Source organism: Myotis lucifugus, unplaced genomic scaffold (genome assembly GCF_000147115.1).
Source record: "Myotis lucifugus unplaced genomic scaffold, Myoluc2.0 scaffold_99, whole genome shotgun sequence".
Lineage (NCBI taxonomy): Eukaryota > Metazoa > Chordata > Mammalia > Chiroptera > Vespertilionidae > Myotis > Myotis lucifugus.
Window position 1 is genome coordinate 560607 of NW_005871147.1, and position 26348 is coordinate 586954.

General features: G+C 39.8%; 1 protein-coding gene across 1 annotated transcript in view; it reads right to left on the reverse strand.

Annotated features, from left to right (window-relative positions):
- TANC2 (tetratricopeptide repeat, ankyrin repeat and coiled-coil containing 2) overlaps positions 1–26348 on the reverse strand; it is a 250044-nt gene that overhangs the window by 161681 nt on the left and 62015 nt on the right. Inside the window, exon 3 of the mRNA XM_014458693.2 lies at positions 18578–18649. Within this exon, the coding sequence (XP_014314179.1) occupies positions 18578–18649 (72 nt within the window). The remainder of the gene's footprint in view (positions 1–18577; positions 18650–26348) is intronic.

Sequence of the window (26348 nt, forward strand, 5' to 3'; positions counted from 1 at the left end):
ATGGCAACAGCAGCGGGAACCGGGGTGGAGCAGCCAGCGATCGTTGAGCCAGCGATCCTTGGTGGCGGCAGTGGCGGGGAGCTGGGGGTGCCCCTGCCCAGGCCTAAAACTCGGCCTGAGGCTTTAGGCCTGGGTCAGGGAGGAGCCAGCCAGGGATCGTTGATGGCTGCGGTGGCGGGGAGCTGGGGGTGCCCGGCCCAGGCCTAACACCTCGGCCAGAGGCGTTAGGCTTGGGCCGGGGAGGAGCCAGCCAGTGATCCTTGATGGTGGTGGCGGCCGGAACCGGGGCGCAGCCAGCCAGCGATCCTTGATGGCCACGGCGGCTGGGAGCTGGGGGTGCCCTGGCCCAGGGCTAATGACTCGCCAGAGGCGTTAGGCCTGGGCAGGGGCCAAACCAGCAATTGGTGTGAACTACAGAGGAAACACCTTTTCTGACTGCTGATTGGTTAAGCTCCCTGTATGCCACTGGTAATATTCTTAGTAACTTGGGTAATAAGAGTCCAAAAAGTGATCTAGGGTTTTTTTTACCACACTCCTGGAGAAAAAAAGGAAGGTCTGCTGCTGGAGGGTTAAGAAATGTCATATCCTGTCCTAGCCGGTTTGGCTCAGTGGATAATGCCTCGGCCTGCCCAACGCAGATTCTGGGTTCAATTCTGACCAAGGGCATGTACCTAGGTTGCAGGTTCCTCCCTGGCTCCGGCCCAGGTCAGGGCTCATGCATGAGGCAACCAGTCAAAGTGTTCCTCTCACTTTGATGTTTCTCTCTGTCTTTCCCTTTCTCTTCCACATTCTGTAAAAATCAATGGAAACATATCCCCAGGTGAGGATAAAGAAAGAAAGAAATGTCATATCCTATGAAAGACACTTCTTGAAAATGCCTAAAGAAAGTTGTCATTTTTTCATGGTAAAGGGACTGGAGTCCATGTTGATGAAAACACCTTGGTGGCTGCAGTGACTGGCAGTGGCTGCAACAGTGCGGTGATGGGGCTGGTGCCTTCCCCTGATCAGTCTGGTCGCCTTCCACAAAGGGAGGCCAGACTGCGGCTTAGGCCCGCTCCCCAAGGGGAGCAGGGAGCAGGTAGTAGGACATCCCCTAGGGCTCCCAGTATGTGATAGGGGGCAAGCTGGGCTGAGGGAACCCCCTCCCCAGTGCACAAATTTTTGTGCACCGGGCCCCTAGTACTTCAATAAAAGTTTATTTTTAAAACGTACACAGAAAAACAAAACAAAACATAGCATGGTGATAAACTAACTCCTAAAGTCAAGAGCTCTTACATATTCAGAAACAAAGAGGTTTTGCCTACATTATTCTAAATGTTCTTTTAAATCAAGGCTTATACCACTCTGTGAGTTGGTGATATTCTCATAAGTTGATCTATCAGGCAGGAAACAGGCTAAGAGAAGGATCATATAGGATCAGGCTAGTATAGGATCATGTAGTCAGACAGCATGAATGCCTATGTAGAAAATTCTAAGGAATCTACAAAAAAGCTGCTAGAAAAAAAAATGAGTTAAGCAAACTCAAAAGTTAAAGCAGCAATTTTCAACCTTTTTCATCTCATGGTACACATAAACTAATTACTAAAATTCTGCAGTACACCAAAAAATATACTTTTTCCTATCTGATATAAAAAATAGGTATACTTTTGATTCATTCACACTGGACAGCTATTGTTATGTTGGCTGTTGCTATTTTTTATTTGACAATCTAAGGAAAAAGAGGTCAGTGCCCCTGAAATAGCCAGGGACTGCATGTTTTAAAAATTCTTGTGGCACACTGGCTGAAAATCACTGCTCTACAATGAAAGCATCATTAACAATAGGTATTTTATCTGCCTTGTTTACTGTTTTTGCCCCTCAGTCTGATTGAAACCTGGGCTCTGGGAGGATAGGGATGGTTTAGCTGACCCAGGCCTCTAGTCTTCTGTGGAGGCCCAGAGCTGACCCTTCCACCTACGTATCCTATTGGTGTTTTCTTCTCATGATCATGATCTCAACACAGAAAGAACATCTTTTCTTACAGAGGCTTGAATGCACTGGCTAGGATCTCCCAACACAGTTGAAAAAAAGTAGTGAAAGCAGGCATCAGAGAGGGAAAACTCAGCTTTTCCTTACAATGTCTGTATCAATGAGATACAAGTAAAAGGGAATCTTAGTGAGATATATGTTATGAATGTAACCTATGTGAAAAAGTCCTTTAGAGGGAATACTAATCTTATTTTGTAGGAGAGAAATCATAGAGGAGAGAAAATCATGAATGTATGAACTGTAAGAAAGCCTTCAGTAACTATTATTCCTGTTACAGACATGGGAGATTTAAAAATGAAGGGAAACTCTTTAAATAATTTCATAGCAAGAAATCATCTAGGCTATTTTCATCCCCAAAATGTACATGAGATCTCACACTGAAGACAGACTTTATTAAGGTAAAAAGTGTGGAAAATTCTTCAGGAACATCTCTAGTCTTGTGGTGCACAAGAGAATACATACTGGGAAGACAATCTATGAACACAAAGTCTTATGGGAAAGCCTACAGCTGAATCACTCAGTTTACTATTCACCAGAGCATTGATCCACACTGGGAAGAAACTCTACAAATGCAATGACTGAGAAAATGCCTTCAGGAGGAACATTAAGCTCACAATGCCTATGTGAATACACACAAGAGAGAAACACTATATCTATAATGAATTCAGAAAACTCTTTAAAAGGAACTTTATTTAACCTTACTGAACACATGAGAAGATCCTGGTTAGGAATTATATGAATGCAGTGACTATGGATAAGTTATCAGAAGTCACTCATCCCATGGGGAAAAAGGGAACACACAGAGAAGAGAAACTTTTTATGTGTAATGAATGTGAGAAAGGCTTCAATGATCCCTTTCACCTTTATAGAAATACAAGAATTCACACTGGAGAGGAACCTTTTAAATATATACAACTAGAGGCCCGGTGCACAAAAATTTGTGCACTCGGGGGGGAAGGGGGGGTCCCTCAGCCCGGCCTGTGCCCTCTCGCAGTCTGGGACCCCTCGGGAGATAACGACCTGCTGGCTTAGGCCTGCTCCCGGGTGGCAGAGGGCAGGCCCAATCCCTAGGTGCAGCCCCTGGTCGGGCTCAGAGCAGGGCTGATTGGGGAGTTGGGGCGCTGCCCCCTGTCATGCACAGAGCAGGGCGGATTGGGAGGTTGCGATGCCACCATCAGTCACGCTCAGGGTAGGGCTGATTGGGGGGTTGGGGCACCGCCCCCTGTCACACTCAAGGCAGGGTCAATGGGGAGGTTGCGGCGCCACCCCCTGTGATGCACAGAGCAGGGCCAATCAGGGGGTTGGGGCGCTGCCCCCTGTCACTCACAGAGCAGGGCCAATCAGGGGGTTGGGGCACTGCCCCCCGCCCCCGTCACGCACAGAGCAGGGCCCATCAGGGGGTTGGGGAGCTCCTCCCTGTCACGCACAGAGTAGGGCCGATAGGGGAGTTAGGGCACCGCCCCCTGTCACACAGAGCAGGGCCGATCAGGGGGTTGGGGCGCCACCACTGTCACACTCAGGGCAGGGCTGATCAGGGGGTTGGGACGCCACACCCTGTCACACACAGAGCCGCAGGGATCAGGGGGTTGGGACGCCGCCCTCTATCACCCACAGAGCAGGGCCAATCAGGGGGTTGGGGCGCCACCACTGTCACACTCAGGGCAGGGCCGATGGGGAGGTTATGGCTCTACCCCGTCACACACAGAGCAGGGCCCGTGGGTGGGGGGAGGGGGGTTGGGGCACCACCCCCTGTCACACACAGAGCAGGGCTGATCAGGGGGTTGGGACGCCACACACTGTCACACACAGAGTCGCAGGGCGATCAGGGGGTTTGGGCGCTGCACCCTGTCATGCTGATCTGGTGCCAGGAGGCCTCGCGGCTCCGCTGATCCCGGTGCTGGGAGGCATATTACCCTTTTACTATATAGGATAGAGGCCTGGGGGCCGGCTGGTTTGCCCTGAAGGGTGTCCTGGATCAGGGTGGGGGTCCCCACTGGGGTGCCTGGCCAGCCTGGATGAGGGGATGATGGCTGTTTGCAGCTGGTCACACACCCTTCAGGGTGGGGGTCCCCACTGGGGTGCCTGGCCAGTCTGGGTGAGGGGCTGAGGGCTGCTTTCAGGCTGGCGGGAAGCTCCCAACCGCTCCTTTTTTTCTTTTTTTTTTTTTCTTCTGGGCCAACTTTAGCTCTGGCTCTAGCTCTGAGGCTTCCGCTTCTGGTTTGTTTGCCGTTCTATAATCGAAACAATGTATAACTTCAGCTCTGAGATCCCAGCCGGCTATATTTGTTAGAATGTTTCAAACTGCCAGCACAGAGCCCGGCAAGTCAGGTGGGGAACGTTGGAGTCTGCAGTCACTGGAGCAAGGAAGCCTCATGTTCGCTTCCAACTGCCTGGCTGCCGGCCGCCATCTTGGCTGACAGTTAATTTGCATAAGGATATGCTGATTAGCCAATGGGAAGGGTAGCGGTCGTACGCCAATTACCATTTTTCTCTTTTATTAGTGTAGATGTGGGAAAGCCTTCAGCCCAAAAATTTCCCTAATTTTACATAACAGAATTAATACAAAGAAGCAAAGAGTATGAGTGTTTAACAAGTACCAGCAAGGATTTGATATTGAAAAACTTGACTAGGTTCCAGTTCCAGGAAAGATAGAACAAGCATATTTTACCTTTACTCACCCACTGAATGCAAATATAAACCCTTGAAAGGATGCACAGAGCTCACTTCCAGTTTCCCAAGAGGGACAAAAAAACAAACAAACAAAAACAAAACAACCTCCCAACTGAGAAGCACCAAAGAAGTTCACAGTCCAGGGACATAGGCTTACCAAAAGACTGAGACCTAATCATAGGACTATAGGATGCTTTTCCTCCCCCACCTTACATTTACATTACTATTTACCACAGTTTATATTACCCAGTACATGTTGTCCACTTTTCAGCAGAAACTTACAAGGCATACTCAAAGGTAAAAAAAAAAAAAACACTTTGAAGAGACAGAACATACATCAGAAGCAGACCCAGATACGATAGGAATGTTTAAATTCAGGCTATGAATTTTTAAAAATATATATATTTTCTTATTGATTTCAGAGAAGGAGAGAGAGATAGAAACATTAATGATGAGAGAGAATCATTGATCAGCTGCCTCCTGCATGCTCCCTACTGGGGATCAAGCCCACAACCCGGGCATGTGCCCTGACCAGGAATCAAACCGTGACCTTCTGTTTCCTAGGTCGACGCTCAACCACTGAGTCACACTGGCCGGACCAGGCTACAAATTTTAAAAATAAAATACTTACATATAATTCTAAAAAAATGTACAATATCCATATCAGAAAAATGATAAAACTCTGATGAAAGAAATCAAATATATAAGTAGATGGAGAGAGTTCATATTCATGGATAGGAAGAATCAAAACTGTCAAAATGTCAGCTCTTTCCAAACTAACCTAACAGAGCAATCGGAATTAAATCCCAGGAAGTTATTTTTGCTGATATCAACAAACTAATTCTAATGTCTATATGGAGAGTCGAGGAACCAGAATAGCCAACTCAATATTTGAAGGGGAAGAACAAAAACAGAGGACTGACAATACTAAACTTCAAGACATACTATAAAGCTACAGTAATCAAACAGTGTGATACTGTGAAAAAGAATAAACAAATAGATCAATGGAATAGAATACAAAGCCTAGAAATGGGCCCACATATAGTTAACTCATCTTTGACAAAGTAGCAAAGAGGAAATACATGCAGAAAAGACAGCCTTTTCAACAAATAGCGCTGGGACAACTGAACATCCACATTTTTTTTAAAAAAGAATCTAAAAACAAACCTTATACCCCTCAAAAAAAATTAACTCATAATGGATCATATACCTAAAAATAATATGCGATACTATAAAACTCCTAGGAGAAAATCTCAGTGACCTTGGATATGGCAAAGTCTTTTTAGATATAACCCTAAAGGCATGATCCATGAAAGAAATAACTGATACGCTAGACTTCATTAACATTAAAACTTCTGTGTGAAAAACACTGTCAAGAAAATAAGAAAAACTTCAGACTGGGAGAAAATATTTGCAAAAGACACATCTGATAAAGAGCTGTTACCCAAAATACACAAAACTCAACAACAAGAAAATGTAAAACACAGGCAAAGGAAGGTATATAGATGGCAATAAACATATGAAAAGATATTCAACATTATATACCATTAAATTGCAAATGAGAACAATAATGAGATACCCCTACACACCTATTAGAATAGTCAAAATCTAAAACACTGACCACACCAAATGCTGACAAGGATGTGAAACAAAAGGAAGTCTCATTCATTGCCAGTAGGAATGTAAAATGGACAATGTACTTCAGAAGACAGTTTGGCAATTTCTTACAAAACTAAACATACTCTTACCTTATAATCCAGCAATCCTGCTCCTTGGTATTTACCCAAATGAGTTGAACTTATAGCCACACAAAAAACTGCACATGGGTGTTTATTGCAGCTTTACTCATTACTGTCAAACTTGGAAGCAACCAAGAATTCCTTCAATAAGTGAATGGATAAATAAACTGTAATGCATCCAGACAACGTAATATTATTCAGTGCTAAAAAGAAATGAGCTTATCACACCATGAAAAGACATGGAGGAACCTTAAATGTATATTACTAAGTAAAAGCTGCCAATCAGAAAAAGGTACATATTGTACAATTCCAACTGTATGACATTCTGGAAAATGCAAAACTATGGAAACAGTAAAAAGATCAGTGGTTTCCAGGGACTGAGGGAAGGGAAGGATGAACAGAGTGTAGAGCAGTGGTTCTCAACCTTCCTAATGCCATGACCCTTTAATACAGTTCCTCATGTTGTGGTGACCCCAATTTCATTGTTACCAATTGAATATAACTAAAGCATAGTGATTAATCACAAAAACAATACGTAATTATATATGTGTTTTCCGATGGTCTTAGGCAACCCCTGTGAAAGGGTTGTTCGGCCCCCACAGGGGTCGCGACCCACAGGTTGAGAACCGCTGGTGTAGAGGGAGGATTTGTAGGCCAGTGAAACTATTCTATATACTATAATGGTAGATACACATCATTATACATTTCTCAAAATCCACAGAATGTACAAAACATCAAGAGTAAACCCTACTGTAAAATGTGTTGGTGAGATTGGGGTGAGGTGGGATAGCAAAGAAAACAATCCCATCAAGTTGAGTATGAACTTCTGGTACCATCTCTGAGTTCTGCATGCATGGATCTGGTTCTAAACATTATGCCACAGGCTTTGAGAATACAGCAACAAGATATACCACCACTTTGATCCCAGAATCGATAATGGATCACATATGTGGAAATGAACTAAGGAGTACTACTGCAAGTGCTTAGAAAACTGAACTGACACATTGGGACCACAGCCCCTAGAAAATAGTTAGGAACCTTTGTCGTGAACATAATCTAGTTGACTGGCAACTGACACATACACACTCAACATTCTCCTTAGGTTTTAAATAAAACCCAGGGTCTCATACTGTCATATTCAAAATGTCCAAGATATAATCCAAAATTATATGGTGTATGATCCAACAGGAAAATTTCAACTTGAGAAGGAAAAAATCCATAAAAAGATGTCATTCCTGAGATTACACAGATATTATAATAATAAAAAAAGAACTTAAAGCAACTATTAGAAGAATGCTTCAATAAATAAAGGCAAACATTCTTGAAAAGAACAGAGATAGAAAAATCTCAAAATCTGGTGTATATTTTACACATACAACACATTTTCCTTCACACTAGTCACATTTCAAGTATTCAACAGCCACATGTAGCCAATGACTGACTACTGTATTGCAGAGTAAAGTTCCATACCTATATCCAAAATCAAATTCAATCAGTCTCTAGAGTATAAGGTAAAAAGTCTGGTCCAATCACTAAACACTGGGAAGATCCAAGGATAATAACTCTTACCATATCCCCACTCAATTTGTCTGTATGATCTATGTAGAAGACAGAGAATGACAGTGAATTTTTGTAACTTATTCAGGTGTGATTCCTGCTGCTGCTACTGTTTTAAATGTGGTTTTGTTGCTAAAGCAAATCAACATATCCCTGGCACCTAGTTTGCATTTATTGACTTGAGAATGAGATCATCATAAGCAGTATGCATTCAGCTGTCAGAGTTAGCTACACATTTTAACTGCCCTACCTCCTATTAATTCTCCTGCTCTAGGTAATAATCTAATCCACAGGGACCTTAACTGCATTTCCATCCCATAAGCCACCATGCTGGTCTACTACATTGATAATTTCATGCTGATTAGACTTGGTGAACAGGAAGCAGCAACTAATCTAGATATTGTGGTTAAAATACATGCATGTCAGAGGGTGGGAAATAAATCCCACAAAAATTCAGAGGTCTTCCCCATCAGTGAACTTTCGGTGAGCCTTACGGTCTTGAGCAATAGGCTTTCCAAAGTGAAGAAGTTGCTGCCCCTACTCTCTCTCACTAATGATAAAGATGTACTTGAACTTCTGAACCAACTTGTACCTCATATATATCAGTATATGAAACTATGAACCATTGACCAAGACTGTTGAGTGTGAGAAAGGCCCAGAACAAGAGAAGGCTTGGAAACAAGTATGGGCTGCTGTGAAAGCTGCTTTGACACTTGGGTAGTATAACCCACCAGATCCAATGTTGCTTGAAGTATCTGTGGCGAATGGGAATCTTGTATGGTGCTTATTATAGAAATTTAGTTGACTCTCGGGCAGACCTCTAGTATTTTATTTTAAAACTATGCTATCCTGTGCAAGTAACTATTGTCCTTTTTTTTGAAAAACAGTTTTTGGCTTACCACAGAGCCTTAGAATGAATGCTTGACCATGGGCCACTATGTTACCATGTGACCTGGGCAGCCCACCATGAACTAAGTATTGTTGAACCAACAAAGCAATATGCTTGGTGTATACTGCAGCACTTCATTATGAAAAGAAAGAAGTGTACATAAGATCAGGCTTGAGCAGGTCCTGAAGGCATAAATAACTTGTATGGCAAGTGGCCTAGATGCCCAAGGTTTCTACTTCTGCTATATTGCTCCTTTTCTCTCGATCTGGATCTGGATATATTTGATTTCATGAAGAATTCTCTGTGACCATCTCACTGGGTGGAGGGTGGAGGGTGGGGTAATCATGTTTGTTTACTGATAGCTCTGCAAAACAACATGAGGATGACAACAACACTACAATCCTACTCTAGGGTAGTCCTAAAGGATAGTGGTGAAGAAAAACCCTTCTTGGCAAAAATGTGAACAGGGTACCTAGTTATTCATTTTGCCTGCAAGGAGAGAGAACAGAGGTACTAGTTCTACACTAACTCATGGACAGTGTTTAGTGATATGAATAATTAAAAAATGAATAATTAGAAAACTGGTGACAAGGAAATCTGAAGATGAGGTATATTGGTAGACCTCTTTGAAAGGGCAAAGAGTATGATATAACTTGTGTCCCATGTGAATACTTACCAAATAGCAAACTCTGCAGATTAGATGCATACTAACACAGTAAATAAGATGCTTTGTTTGGAGGACTCAGCCAGTATCTTTACCCAACCACTCTATGCTTGACCAATGGGCTCATTAACAAAGAGGTCATGGTAATAGGGATGGAATTTATACAGGGGCTTGGTAATATGGATTTCCACTCACCGAGGCAAATCTGATGACAGCCACAGCTGAGTTACCAACCTGCCAACAGTCCATGAATGTTGCATGCACTGGGAAAGAGGTAGGTGGAAGCCACCAACATATGGTACCATTCAAGGATGGTCAGCCAGTTATCTCTCCACTCATTTCTAGACCCTGGTGGTTTCCCCTTCCTTCTTAATAAATCAACTATGAATTTAAAATAAATATTGTTTATAGTATGAAGTTTTTCAGGTTGTCTCAGTCTGCCCCCTTGTGGGAATCAGCATTGGAATAAAATTTATTAAATTCAAACTACTCCTCAAATGAAAGAAAGAAAACAAATGTATTCACTCAATAATAATTTTACCCAAGGCTTTATTAATAGGTTCCTTCATCATCCTTTGTTATCCAACTGTTTATGAATCTTCATTAAAATTTATAAAGTTTTTGCCCTAGTTGGTTTGGCTCAGTGGATAGAGCTTCATGCAGACTGAAGGGTCCCAGGTTCAATTCCGGTCAAGGGCACATGCCTAGTTTGCAGGCTCGATTCCCAATAGTGGGTGTGCAGGAGGCAGCTGATCAATGATTCTCTCATCATTGATGTTTCTCTCTATCCCTCTCCCTTCCTCTCTGAAATCAATAAAAAAAATTTTAAATAATAAAATTTATAACATTTTTCAAAGAGGTTTTATCTCTTGCAGAAAAATTCAGATAAGATATAATAAATCAGAATCTTTCTAGATGTCCAACATATATTTTTGAACCTTTCTAGCTGCTATGCTTTTATTCCATTTCTTTCATAAATATGGACAAGCAAGGAGTGGCTTCTACCAGGCTTCTAGTGTTAACTAGGCCAATTATAATACTAAGTAAGATACTCAATATGTTCTCACACAAAATGTGCTTGGGGCTGCATATTCCAAGAGTTTAAGATATTACTAAATATAGTATTATGAATCACTTTGAAAATATGAACACTCATAGATGAGGAAATAGTCGACCTAATAATGGCTTAGTTGTGCTATGGACCATTATACAGACTTCAAGAAATTAGAATTTAAGTATGTCTCTGGAGATATGGCTACTTTACACTGTTAATTGCGGGAGAACAGAACAAAAATTGTGTTCTATTTTTTAAAATATTCAAACTAATACACACACACACCACTATATCCTTGCATAGGCCAGTATGAGCTCAGTGACACATCCCTAGCACCCCAAGAGAACAAGAAATTGTTAGCTAGAGCAGCAGTTGCCAACCTTTCGGACCTCGCGGACCACTGGTTGGTGACTGCTGAAGAGGGCCAATTTCAAGTTTAATTTTATGGAAAAAGAAGTGTTACACCAAGAAGAATCAACAAGAAGTTAAATGTCTGAAGAATATAGGACTAGAAATAATGACACTTCAAATGAATTTGTCACTTAAGGTCAGGTCTTTCAATTCTTATCCAACCATCAACAAACAAATTTGTATTTTAAGAATTAGATTAAAAAGATTCTAAATACATGCTACTAACAAGGCTCATATGAATGAAATTTGGGGTGTATATCAGTATAAAGCCTGATTATTTCCTACTGAAAATAATACTTTCACAGTACTACTCTAAGAAATAAATGAGGATGATGTGAAACCATCCAGCCTAGTGCCAGCACATATATATTATTACATGTTATGTTTATTTTCTTTATTCTTAAAGCAAACTATGTTGAAAGTTAAATAATTGTTATCATAATGATAACTACTAAAACAACAAAATAATTTTGTGCATTAGTGATGCCCCTATTCCAGATATACTCTTACACTGAGATAAATTATATACTGAATAATGAAATATTTTTCCTTATCATTCTATATAACAAAACACTGCTGGCTTAATAAAAAAAATCTTTGTAACTTACCAAACTGAAGAATAATTAGTGTATTTTTCAAGAGCATGAACATCTCATCTACTAAATATTTTACATATTTAAAGGAAATAAAAAGAATCAGAAGACAGCATATTTGACAATTTAGTACATTATTACTATAGATTCACCAGAATGTACTTATCAAAGAAATGGGCTCTAAATAATGGGACTCATGCAAAGCCAAACATGGTACAGTTTCTCAGTCTTCCAGTATGAGTTGGTCGTGGGCATTATTACACTAATACACCTTGTATATCAGAGCCTAATGCCTGCACAATGTGATTTTTGCAAAAGTAAATAAAAATTTGGTTTGCACCATATTACACTGGCTCATGCACTTATTTAATACCTAGAACTAAAAAATTAAGTTTATATATAGCTGATCTCCAATGAAAAAATTATTTGATGCAAAAAATGGAGCTAGTACAACAACAAAAAAACAACCACCAATTCTTATGATGTAATCCATGATTCCCAAAAATACAGAACCAGAATTCCTAGAATTGATAAGCTTCCTTTATCAATTTGATAGCCTAAATGCAGGATCCAAAGATCCTACTGTGAATAAACTCCTGAAAACCAGAAACCCAACAAATAGGACCAAATATAGTAAATAATACAATACAATTACATATAATATACTATACTGGAAAGCAGAAAATATCCACCCAAGCTTAGAAGGCCATACTAGGGTTAAATTGGCACATCAGTTTTACAGTCATATTTCAAGAGCCTTATTTGTATACAAATCAATAGAGAGTTGATAGTCTGACAAACTACTTATATTCAACATATTTCTCACACTGCTTTACTTTTCCAGTGACATAACTAACAGAAGTGCACATCGGATCAATATGTGGCCTCGGCACATCCACATACTTTCCCAAGCACAGTAAGTGCTAGATATTTGTTCATTCTTCCATTGAGTACATACGGACAAATTTTTATATGCAAGTGTTCTAGGATATAGTGGTGAACAAGACAAAGTCTCTGCTCAAATGAAACATTTTCTTGTAGTTGAGACAATAAACAAGTAAATAAATAATTAATTTTAGGTAGTGATAGATCCTATGAATGTTATGGCCAGGTATTTAGGTAGATGGTCAGAGAAGGCCTCTTTCACATAAACAGAAATCTATAGCTATTTAGTCAAGAAAGAGCAAGTGTACAGGCCTTGCAAAGAAAACACTCAAAACATGTTTAACCGTTTGAGTCCCAAGCAGCGCAATCGCGCTGCTGAGATTTTATGTCGAGAAAACATACGATTCGTTTGAGTCCCAGGGGGTATTGAAAAAACACTGTCGAAGAATCCCAAACAGCGCAACCGCGCTTTCTCTAAATGAGTACGAAAAGACCCAAACAGCGTGATAGCGCTTGTTTTATTTTATGTCGAGAAATACCAAGCAGCGCGATCGCATGCTTGGGACTCAAACGGTTAAGCAAAAAGGCCAGCATAGATTAAACAGAATTGATAATGGAGGGATTGTTTAGGACAAAGAGAGTATTAGGAAAAGGGCAACAGGATCATGTAAGGAATCATAAAGACTTTGGAGTTTATTCTGAATGTGATAGGAAACCACTGGAGAATTTTTTTTTCAAGTTTGGGGAAATGATTTGATTTGTTTTAATAAGAGCACTATAGCTATGAAATAGACAACAGACTATATGTTGGCAAGAATGAAAATAAGTTAGGCCCGGCCGGCATGGCTGAGTGGTTGAGCATCAACCTGTGAACCAGGAGGTCAAGGCTCGATTCCTGGTCAGAGCACATGCCCAGAGTGCATGTCCCTAGTGTGGGACGTGCAGGAGGTAGCCGATCCATGATTCTCTCTCATCATTGATGTTTCTCTCTCTCTCCCTCTCCCTTCCTCCCTCTCTCTCTAAAATCAATAAAAATATTTTTTTAAAAAAAGAAAATAAGTTAGGACACTATTATAGTAGTAAAGGAAAAAATGATGGCAGTTCTGACTAAAATAGCAAAAATATATAATATAGGTTATGTGGAAATAACAGAAAATGTATTTTAAAGAGAACAAATTCTTAAAGCATTATAAAACAAAACAAAACAAAAAAAAGTAATAAAAGAGAAATCCATGGAAAACAGAACCTAGATGCAATTGGACTGAAAAAATTATAGCCCAGAGTATGCACAGGAGGATAAACTGTGAAAGATGAGAGTGTTCCCAGTCTGTTTTAAGCACAGAAGCAAAAGATACAAGGAACAGGAAGGGCCAAGGGGCAGCAATCTGAATAAGAGGGGTGGGACCTGATTCAGTCTAAGTAGTCAGGCCATCTCCCATCTCCTACATTTGATAAACAGAAGACATGAGAGGTCTCTGCCCCTAAAGCAGAGTGGTGAGTGTGGGTGGGTATGTTTAAGTCAGAATCCATCATACTCGAAAGACGGATCAGAATCGGATCTAGCTAATTAACACACAGGAAAAAGCACTCATACTCAAAAGATAAGACACCTCACCAGACACCTTACCTTACATGTTTAATATTATTATTGGAGAAGAGACATTAAACAGAAACTGTATTCACAATCAGGTAGGGCAGTTTATCATGCATTATGCGCCTACACAGGCATATAGTTGGATTAACCAAAGAACATATATGCATATATGCATAACCCATGGACACAGACAATAATGTGGTAAAGGCCTGGGGGAGTAAGAAGAGTCAATGGGGGAAAAAGGGCGATATCTGTAATACTTTCAACAACAAAGATACATTACAAATAAATACATAAAATTAGTTAGACTGGCATCTGCTCTGGTTGGTTGATATTTATGGCATACTCATTATTAAATATTTTGAATATCATCCCCCCAAGATTCTCCAGATTTTAAAAGGTCACTCAAGAAGAAATAGATAATTCAAATAGCCCTATATTTATTAAAGAAATTCAATTTGTATTTTAAAACTTTCCCACAAAGAGGAATGAAGTGATAGCAATTCTATACAAAATATTCCAGGAAATTGAAAAGGAGGAAATATTCCTCAACTTTCAACTAATTCTGTGAGGCCAGCAATACCCTGATAACAAAATCAGACACATTATAAGACAAGAAAACTTAAGGTCAACATCCCAGATGAACACGGATGCAAAAATAATGAAAGCCCGCTCTAGCTGGTTTGGCTCAGTGGATATAGCATCTGCCTGTGGACTGAAGGGTCCCGGGTTTGATTCCAGTCAAGGGCACATGCCTGGGTTGCGGGCTTGATCTCTAGTAGGGGCGTGCAGGAGGCAGCTGATCGATGATTCTCTCTCATCATTGATGTTTCTATCTCTCTCTCCCTCACCCTTCCTCTCTGAAATCAATAAATATATATATATTTTTTAAAAAATGAAAACTGTCTTAGCAAAAAAAAAAAAAATCTATCAAATGTACAATAACAGGCCACACAGGCCAGATATACTGTCCCTGCTTTAGAGCTGCTTCTTAACCATAATAGTCCAAATCAAATAATGAAAATATTACACCGAAGTGGAGTAAACTGATAAGATTTACTATTGGAGGTAAATGGCATGGACATCAGCTATCCCACACCATGTCCCAAGGACTGGACTTATTATAACATCTCCTTTACTACACACTGTTTTCCACTGAGTTTACAATTTTTTCACTTATTATTTTATATATTTATCACCAATTCAAACCTGAGCCTTTGCCTAAAAATTTTCTAAAGATAATTAAATACATCAGGTTTCTATCGATCTCATTTCCTGAAAAAGAGTCTTCTGGGGGCTTCTAACCTACTCCAATCTGGTCTGATTGCCCTCTGTCCCTGTTTTTTCATTGTTACCCTGAAGAGTTCTTCACTTTCTCCTTTGTTAAATTTCCTATTCCCTGTAACCCATTCCTTTTATTTGGCTGACTTTTTCATTTTGATGGATTACATCCTCCAACAGATTCCTAGAAAAGGAAGGCAAAACACACACACACACAAAAACCTTGTATATCTTAAAACATCTCAATTTTATTCTTATATCTGATCAATAGTTTTGATGCATATGGAATACTAAGGTTGAAATTACTTTCCTTCAAAATTTTGAAAATGATGTTTCATTTTCATTCAGTTTTATAATGCTACCACTGACAGGGCCAAAGCTAATTGATTCCTGTTACTTTGTATATAACAAGTTTTTCCCCTCTCTGGAAGCATGAAAAATCTGTTTGGCCCAGTAATTTGAAATTTCACCACACTGTATTTTTGTTGGTGTTTATATTCATCCACTGTACTGAACACTCGGTAAGCCTTTCAACTAGGAACCTCAAGTTCAAGAAAATTTTTTTGAATAATTTTACTGATGATTTATTTCCCATTTCCCTGTTCTTTCTTTTGGAAACAACTATTATTTGAAAATTGAAATTTCCTGGACTGGTTCTGTAAGTTTCTTAACTCTTCACTTCTTTTCTATAATCTTTTTTTTTGCTCAACTTTTTCAGAGATTTCTTTAACATTAATTTCCTATTACTTCTGATAGCTTTTGATCTCTATCAGAATGTTAATGGTGAAAGCCTCTTTTAAAAATCAGAATATTATTCTTTTATAGTACCTCCTCCTTGTTTTGTGGCTGTATTATTTTCTCTTATTTCCCTGAGGATGTTAATAATGGTTCAGTTATTTTCCTCTGTAAAATTTCTGTTCTCTCCAAGTTGCTTTATTATGTTTATTTTAATCTCCATTTTTAAGAGGATTTTTAAAAATATCTAGTAATCTTTCATTAGCTGCTCATATTTAGGAGAAAAGGCCTCAAAGGATGACTGGGAGCTTTGATATATGGAGTGATCTAGCTGAGCTGCTTCCTGAAGAAACCTCTGATGACTACATTTACGTCTTCCTTTTTAGTCAGATTCCTCAAAAGAATTAAGTAATAGTGTAAGTTAAAATTTCCAAATCAACCTGTATAAATTATTCCTCTTTTTATTCTGCAACAAACTATTTTATAAAAATAATACAAGTCCAAAACTTGGGAAGAATGAAATTGAAGAAAAAGGGAACAGGACTATGACAAAGAGCTTTTATAGGATTAAAACACCATACATTTGTAAATGTGTGCTTTGTTTTATTTGTAAGTAAAGAGTTTCTAAAAAATCAAACTCAGTAATGACTGCCTGAAATTCTGTAATATATTTAGGTTCTTAATTCTCATTCTCTTACAAGATCACTTCATTCATTCAACAGGATTTTTTTCAGTAATTACTATATACCAGAAACTTATTCTTGGCACTGAAAATACAGCAATGAACAAATCAGACAAAATCTCTGCAATCATGGAACATTCATTCTAGTTTTGGACATAGAAAATAAAATAAATACAAAGGATATAAGTACTATGAATAAAAAAGAGAGTGGGAGTGCCACTCGTGTAATCTATATCTATATCTATAAAAGCCTAAGCGACCGTTATGACCAAACAACCAGAACGACTGATCGACCAGTCGCTATGATGCGCACTGACCACCAGGGGGCAGACACTCAATGCAGAAGCTGCCCCCTGGTGGTCAGTGCGCTCCCACTGGCCAACCACCCGCGGTCCCTCCCCCAGCCAGCCAGCCACTATGAGCCCCTGATGCTAAACCATTCGTAGACAACCTGCTTCTGGGTTGGGGTTTCGTACTTGGCAGAGCAGCTTCCTCACTGCAATCTATTGAAAGTCAGCCCTGACACATGAGTTTGTCTCACTCCCATCCTCTCCCTTCCCTGAGGGCCACCTGCCTGCAGCAGTGGCGGCGAGGGAAGGAGGAGGGGGCAAGGCAGGGAACCGTGCGGTGGCAGAGCACCGATGGCAGCATCGGCATCTGGCATCCGTTCCTTCCGCACTTGGCCCGCAACCATCGCCTCCTCTCCCAACCCCACCAGGCCCTTCAGGCCCCGGGCTGGGACGGGGAACCGGGGGTGGGTGGCAGCAGACATAGTCCCATTCCCAGGGGGGCCGAGGGCCAGTTCCCTCCTTGGGGCCGGCGGCCAATCTCCCGCGGTCCCTCCACCAGGCTGGCCAACCTCCCGCAATCCCTCCCCCTATCTGGCAGGCCCTGATCGGCCCAGACCTAATCGGCCCTGATCGCTGGCCAGGTCTAGGGACCCCACCCATGCATGAATTTGTGCACCAGTCCTCTAGTTTTAAATAAGGTAATCAAGGGAAGGCCTATCTAAAAATTTCACTGGTACATCACATTTTAACCTAGTTTGGAAGCTGTCACTTAAAAAAAAAACAACAAAAAACAATTAAAAGCCTATGATAATAAATTTTAAACAGAAAAAGAAAATAAGAAGATCCTAATTTAAGACAGTAATTATAAACAAAAGCCACCTCTTCTGAGAGAGCTAAGACTACAAATATAGCATTGACCAAATATTTAAAAGCCAGTGTGATGATACTCTAACAAATGTTACTGTTAAACATTTACCTCTGGCCCAGCTGGCTTGGCTCAGTGGTTGAACGTCAACCTATGAACCAGGAGGTTGCAGTTCAATTCCTGGTCAGGGCACATGATCAGATTTCAGGCTTGATCCCCAATGGGAAAAACTGCAGGAAGCAGGCGTTCAATGATTCTCTCTCATCATTGATGTTTCTCTATTTCTTTCTCTCTCTCTCTCTCTCTCTCTCTCTCTCTCTCTCCCTCTCCCCCTCCCTACCTCCCTGAAAGCAGTAAAAATATATTTTTTAAAAATTTACTTCTGGTTATATTTCATAAGTGTTACCCAAACATATACCACAATGCTCCAAAATTACTTAAAACCTTAATATCATTTAAAAATGACATGAGATTATTTTTCATTTTCTTTTACCTTTAACAAATTCATATACAACTGTTTTAAATTAAATTAAACTGTAACAACTAAACCCTAGAATATTTAAACTAGACCCAGCGAAAACCCCAGTCCTCAGATTAAGTACTAGGAAGGTATAGCTGCTATCTTTTCTTTTTAATTTACCTTGCCCAGAGCGACTTTGGCGAGAGTCTACACTTGACTGTCTTCGATCCGGTGGTTCCTCGCTCCCTCCATCTGCATAAAATTAGAAAAAACATAAGCAAATAGATAATAAAATTGATGTAATATAGACTCTGGTTCTGCCTATATCTTAAAATTACTATATCTATCATTTGTTTTCATTTCTTATCATTTCAATCATTAAAATATTTGAAGATATTTCCTATATAAACCAAAGGTTCTTATCCTTAAATATTTTTTGTGTGGGGATAGTTTATTCTCCCCTCTTAAAGGGTATTCTTTCCTTATCCACATACATATACACTCTGCTTTGCATATAATAAAGCTATGTCATCAACTCTGAAGTTCATTCACAGAATTGCAATTTAGAAGCCTTGATTTAAAGCAATGCCTAAATTAATTACAGCTGCTTATTTATCTAAAGCAGCAGTTGCCAACCGGTGGTCCACGGACCACTGGTAGTCTGTGAGGTCCGAAAGGCTGGCGACCGCTGGTTAAAGGAAACCTTTGGCGCAGCGGTCACCAACTAGTGGTCCATGGACCACTGGTGGCCCATGAGGTCAAAAAGGTTGGCGACAGCTGATCTAAAATATGTTAAATAATCCCCAGGGCTATATGTTTTACTATAATAAAAATTACATTTACATGTTTTATAAGTGATAAGAATACTTATTATCTATATATATAAAAGCCTAAGCGACCGAATGACTGGTCGACTTGTCACTATGACGCGCACTGACCACCAGGGGACAGACGCTCAATGCACAGGATCAGGCTCCCTCCTGTTTGGATCGGGCCTGCGGGGATCGGGCCAAAACCGGTTATCCAACATCCCCCAAGGTGTCCCGGATTGCGAGAGGGCACAGGCCAGGCTGAGGGACCCCACCAGTGCACAAACACCAGGCCTCTAGTATAATACATAAAAGAGCAATGTAAATCAGAATCAGAAAAACTCAGAAATGAGAAGACAGAAACCAAGGAAGAATTAGAAATAAAACAAAAATCATTTCAGTAATGAAGACTAAACTATTAAGAAACACAAGAGCAAATAAACACAACAAAAAAATCTTTAAAAGACAGAAGGTAAAAAAATGAAAATCTTTAACAAATTATTTTTAAAAGAAGAAAGATTAAAAAGGATTTGCAAGATGACAAATGTTGGAAATAGACAAAGAAGATCCAGATATGAAAAAAAATAAGAGTCCCTAAAGAAGAAAACCAAAGTAAAAAAAATGGACAAATATAACAACTAGAATTTAGGAAAGCTTCCCAGGAAAAAAATGTCTATGCATTATGTAATATATATGGTTATATGTCTGCGTAAATACATGTATACATACTCACACAAACATATACATATATATGTGAAATTACATATTATAAGAACACCATGTGTACTTGAGACAATCAACTTAGATCAATGCACCAAGGTATTTTCTATTAAAATTCCTGGACTTTAAAGAAAAAAGGAGAAAAAATCCTTTGGGCATTTAGGCAAAACATCACATGATTTATAAGAAAAAAAGTAATAGAAGAAAATGGAATAATATATTGAAAATACATAAAGACATATTTGAGCTGAAGATTTTCCATGAAATAAAATTTACCTCTAAGTATAAAGAGTAATGACAAACTGTTATCAACATGCAAGAATTTAGGAAATATTGTTCTCATGATCTCTTTCTAGGTCTAACAGAGGACTAACATTGGGCAATCAAAGTGACTAGAGACACATCAAAATAAGGACTGGCAATAAGAATAAAACATACAATTGATTGTAGAATTAAGACTAAATGAAGGTTTTAAAACAGAGAGATTATAGTATGTAATGGCTATAAGACCTGACAATGTAGATACAGAGCAAGTCAAGTTATTTGCATAATACGGATTTCGTCATTGGGGAGTGTAGAAGGTATAGCAGGACTATATCAGTGAAGTTAGAATTTACTCACCAAAAATGAATTAAAGACTTACTACAAATATACAGGGTGGGGTAAAAGTAAGTTAGTTGTTCTTATGGAAAATAATAGAATAAGTAATAAATAATAATACAAGAATAAACTCTGTACTTCACATACTCACAACTATAAATTTACTTTTGCTCCACCCTGTGTTGTGAACTTAAGAGAGGAAAACCCACTGATGTAACATGTACAGAAATAATAAAGGAAAGACCTGACTGTCCAACCCAAGTACTAACTTCTCAAATCAGAGCTGAGATTTCCTGGATTTGAGATAATCATCAGAGAACATCTGTTTTTTTAATCAGCTTACTAACTTAAATCCAGCAAATAATATAAAACAACATATCTTTAATACTGAGAAACATTGTTAATAGATTTTTAAATTCCCATTATTTCAAAGAGTTATGAATAATGTCATAGGAGAATTACCACATAGGATAGACAGCTGTCCACTCAGGTGTATTAGAGCACTAATACATTCCTAGTAAAGAAATACCAACCATATAGGGAATATTCAGTATTTAATGATTTCCTATGAAGGAATTTAACTTAGGGGAAGTCTAATAGGAAAGTGCCTAAACAATTCCAAGAAAAATGTTTTCTTTCCTGTAAGTAAGGGATACTTTAAATGATTTATTCTTTTCAATTCAGGATCAAAACATTATAGTTGAAAAATAAACAACTTAAGTGACTTTAAATGTGGCAGCTCAAACCCATCTTTAGTGTTCTCAGCTAGAATAAATATTAGATTAGATTAGACAACTTTGGAAGTTGTCTTCAATCTTCCTTTAGGAACTTAAATATATGACCCTAACAGAAGGGATGGGGAGGTATTAAAACTGAATGGAATACAAATACACACACACACACACACACACACACACACACACACACATAAAGTTTTACTATTCTGATATGAATAGTATACACTTAATGCCAACAAGGACAGACATGATTTGGTGGCCAGCCTGCAAACAGCCATCAGCCCCTCACCCAGGCTGGCCAGGCACCCCAGGGGGGACCCCTAGCCTAAAGGGGCTGTGGCCAGCCTGAAACAGCCATCAGCCCCTCTCCCAGGCTGGCCAGGCACCCCAGCGGGACCCCCACCCTGATCCGGGACACCCTTCAGGGCAAACCAGCCGGCCCCCACCCATGCACCAGGCCTCTATCCTATATAATAAAAGAGTAATATGCAAATTGACCCTAACAGCGGAATGACAGGTCACTATGACACACACTGACCACCAGGGACCAGACGCTCAATGCAGGAGCTGCCCCCTGGTGGTCAGTGCGCTCCCACAGGGGGAGCTCTGCTCAGCCACAAGCCAGGCTGATGGCTGCCAGTACAGCAGTGGTGGTGGGAGCCTCTCCTGCCTCCTCAGCAGCGCTAAGGATGTCCGACTGCAGCTTAGGTCTGCTCCCCACTGGCAAGTGGACATCCCCCAAGGGCTGCCGGGCTGCCAGAGGGATGTCTGACTGCCAGCTTAGGCCCGATCCCCCAGGGATCAGGCCTAAGCCAACAGGTGGTCATCCCCCGAGGGGTCCCCGACTGCAAGAGGGCACAGGCCAGGCTGAGGGACCTCCCCCCCCCCCCAGTGCACAAATTTTTGTGCACCGGGCCTCTAGTTTTAAATATAAGATTCATATTCAGAGAAGTAAATGACTTTCCCAAAAGCACACTGTAAGTAAGTAGCAATCCTAAAATTAAAATTGTCTGGTTTCAAAATTCCGCATTCTTTTCAAGACTCTCCACTGCCCACTATTATAACAACAACAACACCTATTAAGGTGGGGATGGGGGGAACAGAAAAGGGAAGAGAATTCAAAAGCAGACAGAGACGATTAAGAGGCTGCTGTGAAAATCCAGAAGAATGAACACTTGGGCTAAGTGCGTAGTGGAAGTAGTCAGATTCTGAATATATTCTGAAGGTACAGTGAAGAAAATCTAAGAGAAAGAGAAAGAAAGAAGTCAAGGGTATCAAATATTTTGGACCCAAACAATGTTTCTGCAATTTACTGAGATAGGAAAGACTTTTGAGAGAATAGGTTTGGGGATGAGAAGAGTATTTGGAGCTCAGTTTTACACACACTAAGTTTGAGATGCCTTAGACAAGCAGAGATGGACATACATGTCATCAGTACATAAATCATATTTAAACTGTATGACATCCCCAAGGAAAAGAGTATAGATAAAAGACACAGAGAGAAAGAGAGAGAAGAGGTCAGAGAACCAAACCTTGGGGCTGAATCCAACATGTAGAGGCTGGGGAAATGATAATAAATCAGCAGATAAGAAGAAGTAATGGCTGGAGAATAGGAACAAAACTAAAGAACACAGAAGTCAAGAAAAGAAAGGGTTTTATGGACTGAAAAAAGAACAGATGTTGATAGGTCAAATAACATACAGACTAAGAATTGATTATTAAATTTAGTCAATGTACAATGTTTAGCATGGTTCCTGTGGCATGGTAGGAGTGAAACCTAAAAGGATCAAGTTCATGAGACATTAGAAAGAGCTTCTGGAAAGGGTCTTGTCTCTCCCTAGACAGGAAAGACAACCCATGGGGATCCTGGATATTCTGGCTGCCATCTTGTAAATACAAGGAAAATAAACCATAGGATAAAGTTAACACTATGAAAATTAGGGCAGAGAGATGGAAGATACCAAGGTCCTTATTGACACTGAATTACTCAAGAAAAGTACCCTATGCATATAAGCCCAACCAATGGACACAGACAACAGGGGGATGAGAGCATGAGTGGGGGTGGGCGGTGGGGATTAATGGGGGGATGAGGACACATATGTAATACCTTAATCAATAAAAAAATTAAAGATTGAAAAAAAAAGAAAAGTACCCTATCTTTGGACTACCGTTATATAATCTAATAAATCCTCTTCATCATATGAACCAAAGGTCAGTAAACTAGTCCACAAGCCAAATCTGGCCTGCCATCTATTTTGGACAGCCCGTGAACTAAGAATGAATTTTACATTTTTAAATAACGGAAAAAAATTAGAATACTTCCAGTTGACAATATAATAAGACTATACTCAATATATATTAATGGTGTTGGGTGTCTATCACAGCCCAGTTGGACTCCATCTTTGAACTATTATTATTTATAAGATCTTAGGAAAATTAAATTCTCTGTACCTCAGCATCCTTATCTATGAGTTGACACAGTAATACCCTATGGAGTTATGGTGAGAAACAAATATAGTAATGTACAGAAAATACAGCATGCTATCTGCCACTAAGTGAGCAGTTATTAAATGATAACTGGAATTTTCACCTATCATAATCACAATGAACAACATCCTTTCACCAAAAGATTGCTTAAATGTCATTTCCTATCTTCTCTATAAAGACTTTCTGGATGCCTACCAGAAAGAATTAATTGTTCCCTCTTCTGTGCTTCCATAGCACATTATACATACCTGTTTTACAATACTATCACACTGTATAATAGTTAGTTATTTATATGACTATCTCTGGACTGTAAAATGTTCAAAGTGTGTCTTTGAAAGCCCTTTTCATAATATTTTCAGTGCCAACTTGGAGTCTTATATAAAGTGTGTACTATAAAAAATTGTTGACTTAATTTTGTCAAGGACCAGCTGTAAAATTAATGCATTCATCAAATCAAATCAAATTCAAGAAAAAAACCAATAAGTAGTATTGGTCTGGTTTGAAACATAGTTTAAAGAATTCAGTGTTTTCCTTTTATTTTTATCCAAACTCTTACTACAAAAAAACAAAAACACAAACAAAAAACAAAACCCACAAGCAGTATTAATCCAAAGTACTATGATCTTATCCTCCACATCAATCTCAATGATCTCTTCTCTATCATTCTAAATCACCTCCTTGCAAAAGGGAATACATATAGTTTATTTTCACATCTAGACACAAACATACAACAACATGTTAGAGAGCTCTAACAGTATAGTTGGAGAACAAAGAAATAAAATATTCCACGGTGAATTTGAAATAATCTGATTTCAAACTTCCCCTCACATTGGTTACTCAGTATAGTCATTCTATTTGAGCTTAATTTCACAATTTCCTCTATGTGGTTCTTTGGAGTTTCTTAGTAAGCACAGATATCTCTACACATAAGCACTACATACTAGTAGATTCAGAAAACGGCAGAGCTAGCAGGAATTTTGAGTTTTTTTGTTTTTGTCAATTTATACTTTTTTTTCTTTTTTAAAAAAATATATTTTATTGATTTTTTACAGAGAGGAAGGGAGAGGGACAGAGAGCTAGAAACATCAATGAGAGAAACATCGATCAGCTGCCTCCTGCACACCTCCCACTGGGGACGTGCCCGCAACCAAGGTACATGCCCTTGACAGGAATCAAACCTGGGACCTCTCAGTCCGCAGACCGATGCTCCATCCACTGAGCCAAACCGGTCAGGGCAATTTATACTTTTTTAACGTTCTGTGAAATTGGAGCTTTGAAAAAAAGTCCAGCATAGAAACTTCCAACAGGTAAAAAGCAATACTAAGTACATATATACACATATATATACATACTTATTTTATTTATTTTTGTCCTTATCTGTTGAAACTGGATGCTGAGGAAGATACATATGGGTCTCAATCTTGGCTGCACATTAGATAATCTAGGAATCCAGGGATTTAAAAAAATTCTACTGGTGAAGTTATTCCCCAGATCAATTTAATAAGAATCACTGAGAGTGAGACCCAAGCATAAATACTTCTTTAAAACTCCATGAATGATCACAATGTGTAGCCAAACTTTAGAAATATTAGAGATTAAGTTGTGCTATGGTATCATGATGAACCAGATCTATCTGAAATTTTCCAGTGTTGACAGATAGATGTTGTAGGTAAAAGGTCCTAATGGTACAGAAGGATGTGATCTCTAAATTGAGGACAAAGGCTACATTCACAGATTCACTCTCTGATATAATTTCTGTTTATAACTGATTGTGCTTTATTTTGGTGACTTTGTGAGTTTGTGAACTAAACTGGGATAACATTGTGTAATATGGAGAACGGTTTAACCTACAGTAAACTAATCTAAATGTACTCCTTTGAGCTGGGCTCTCAGTTACACCATCAAAATGATGATGTCAGAGAGAGATCAAGATGGCGGCACAGGTAATCACCTAACCTTGCCTCTCACAACCACATCAAAATTACAACTAAACGGCAGAACTACCACCCAGAACTGTGGGAAAGCTGGCTGAATGGAAATTCTACAGCTAGAGAGGTAAAGAAAGCTCATTGAGACTGGTAAGAGGTGCAGAGGCGCGGAAAGTGCTGGCACCTGATGTGCTGTTCTTTAAACCGGGAGGGAGATACAAGCTCCCGCTTGCTCTGAATTCCAGTTATGGGCGAGACTCTGGGGGATCCAGACACATATGGGGAGAAACTGGACTGTCTGGCATTGGGACAGGAACGTGAGGGCGGCTTACTCTTAGAGGTGCTCGCAGCAATCATTGTTCCTGCATGGGTGCGCGGGACCCAGAGAACCAGGGACTTCTCCGGTTCAGGGAAGCCATTACTGTTTGCTCCATCCTGGTGATTCCCAGAGACCCTGCCCCACCAATTTACAACCCCACCCAAGCTGTGCACATCGGCTTTTGCATATGAATGGCCTGTCCTTTCCCCTAAAACAAACTGCAGCTGGGTCAGAGAGCCCCAGAGATTCCAAAAGAAGGCTCCACTACCTGGCAGCAGCAGCAGCCTTGCTTCACAGCTGGGCCTCGTCTGGGCACTTCCAAACCCCATACAAAGAGGAGGAATCTGCAGA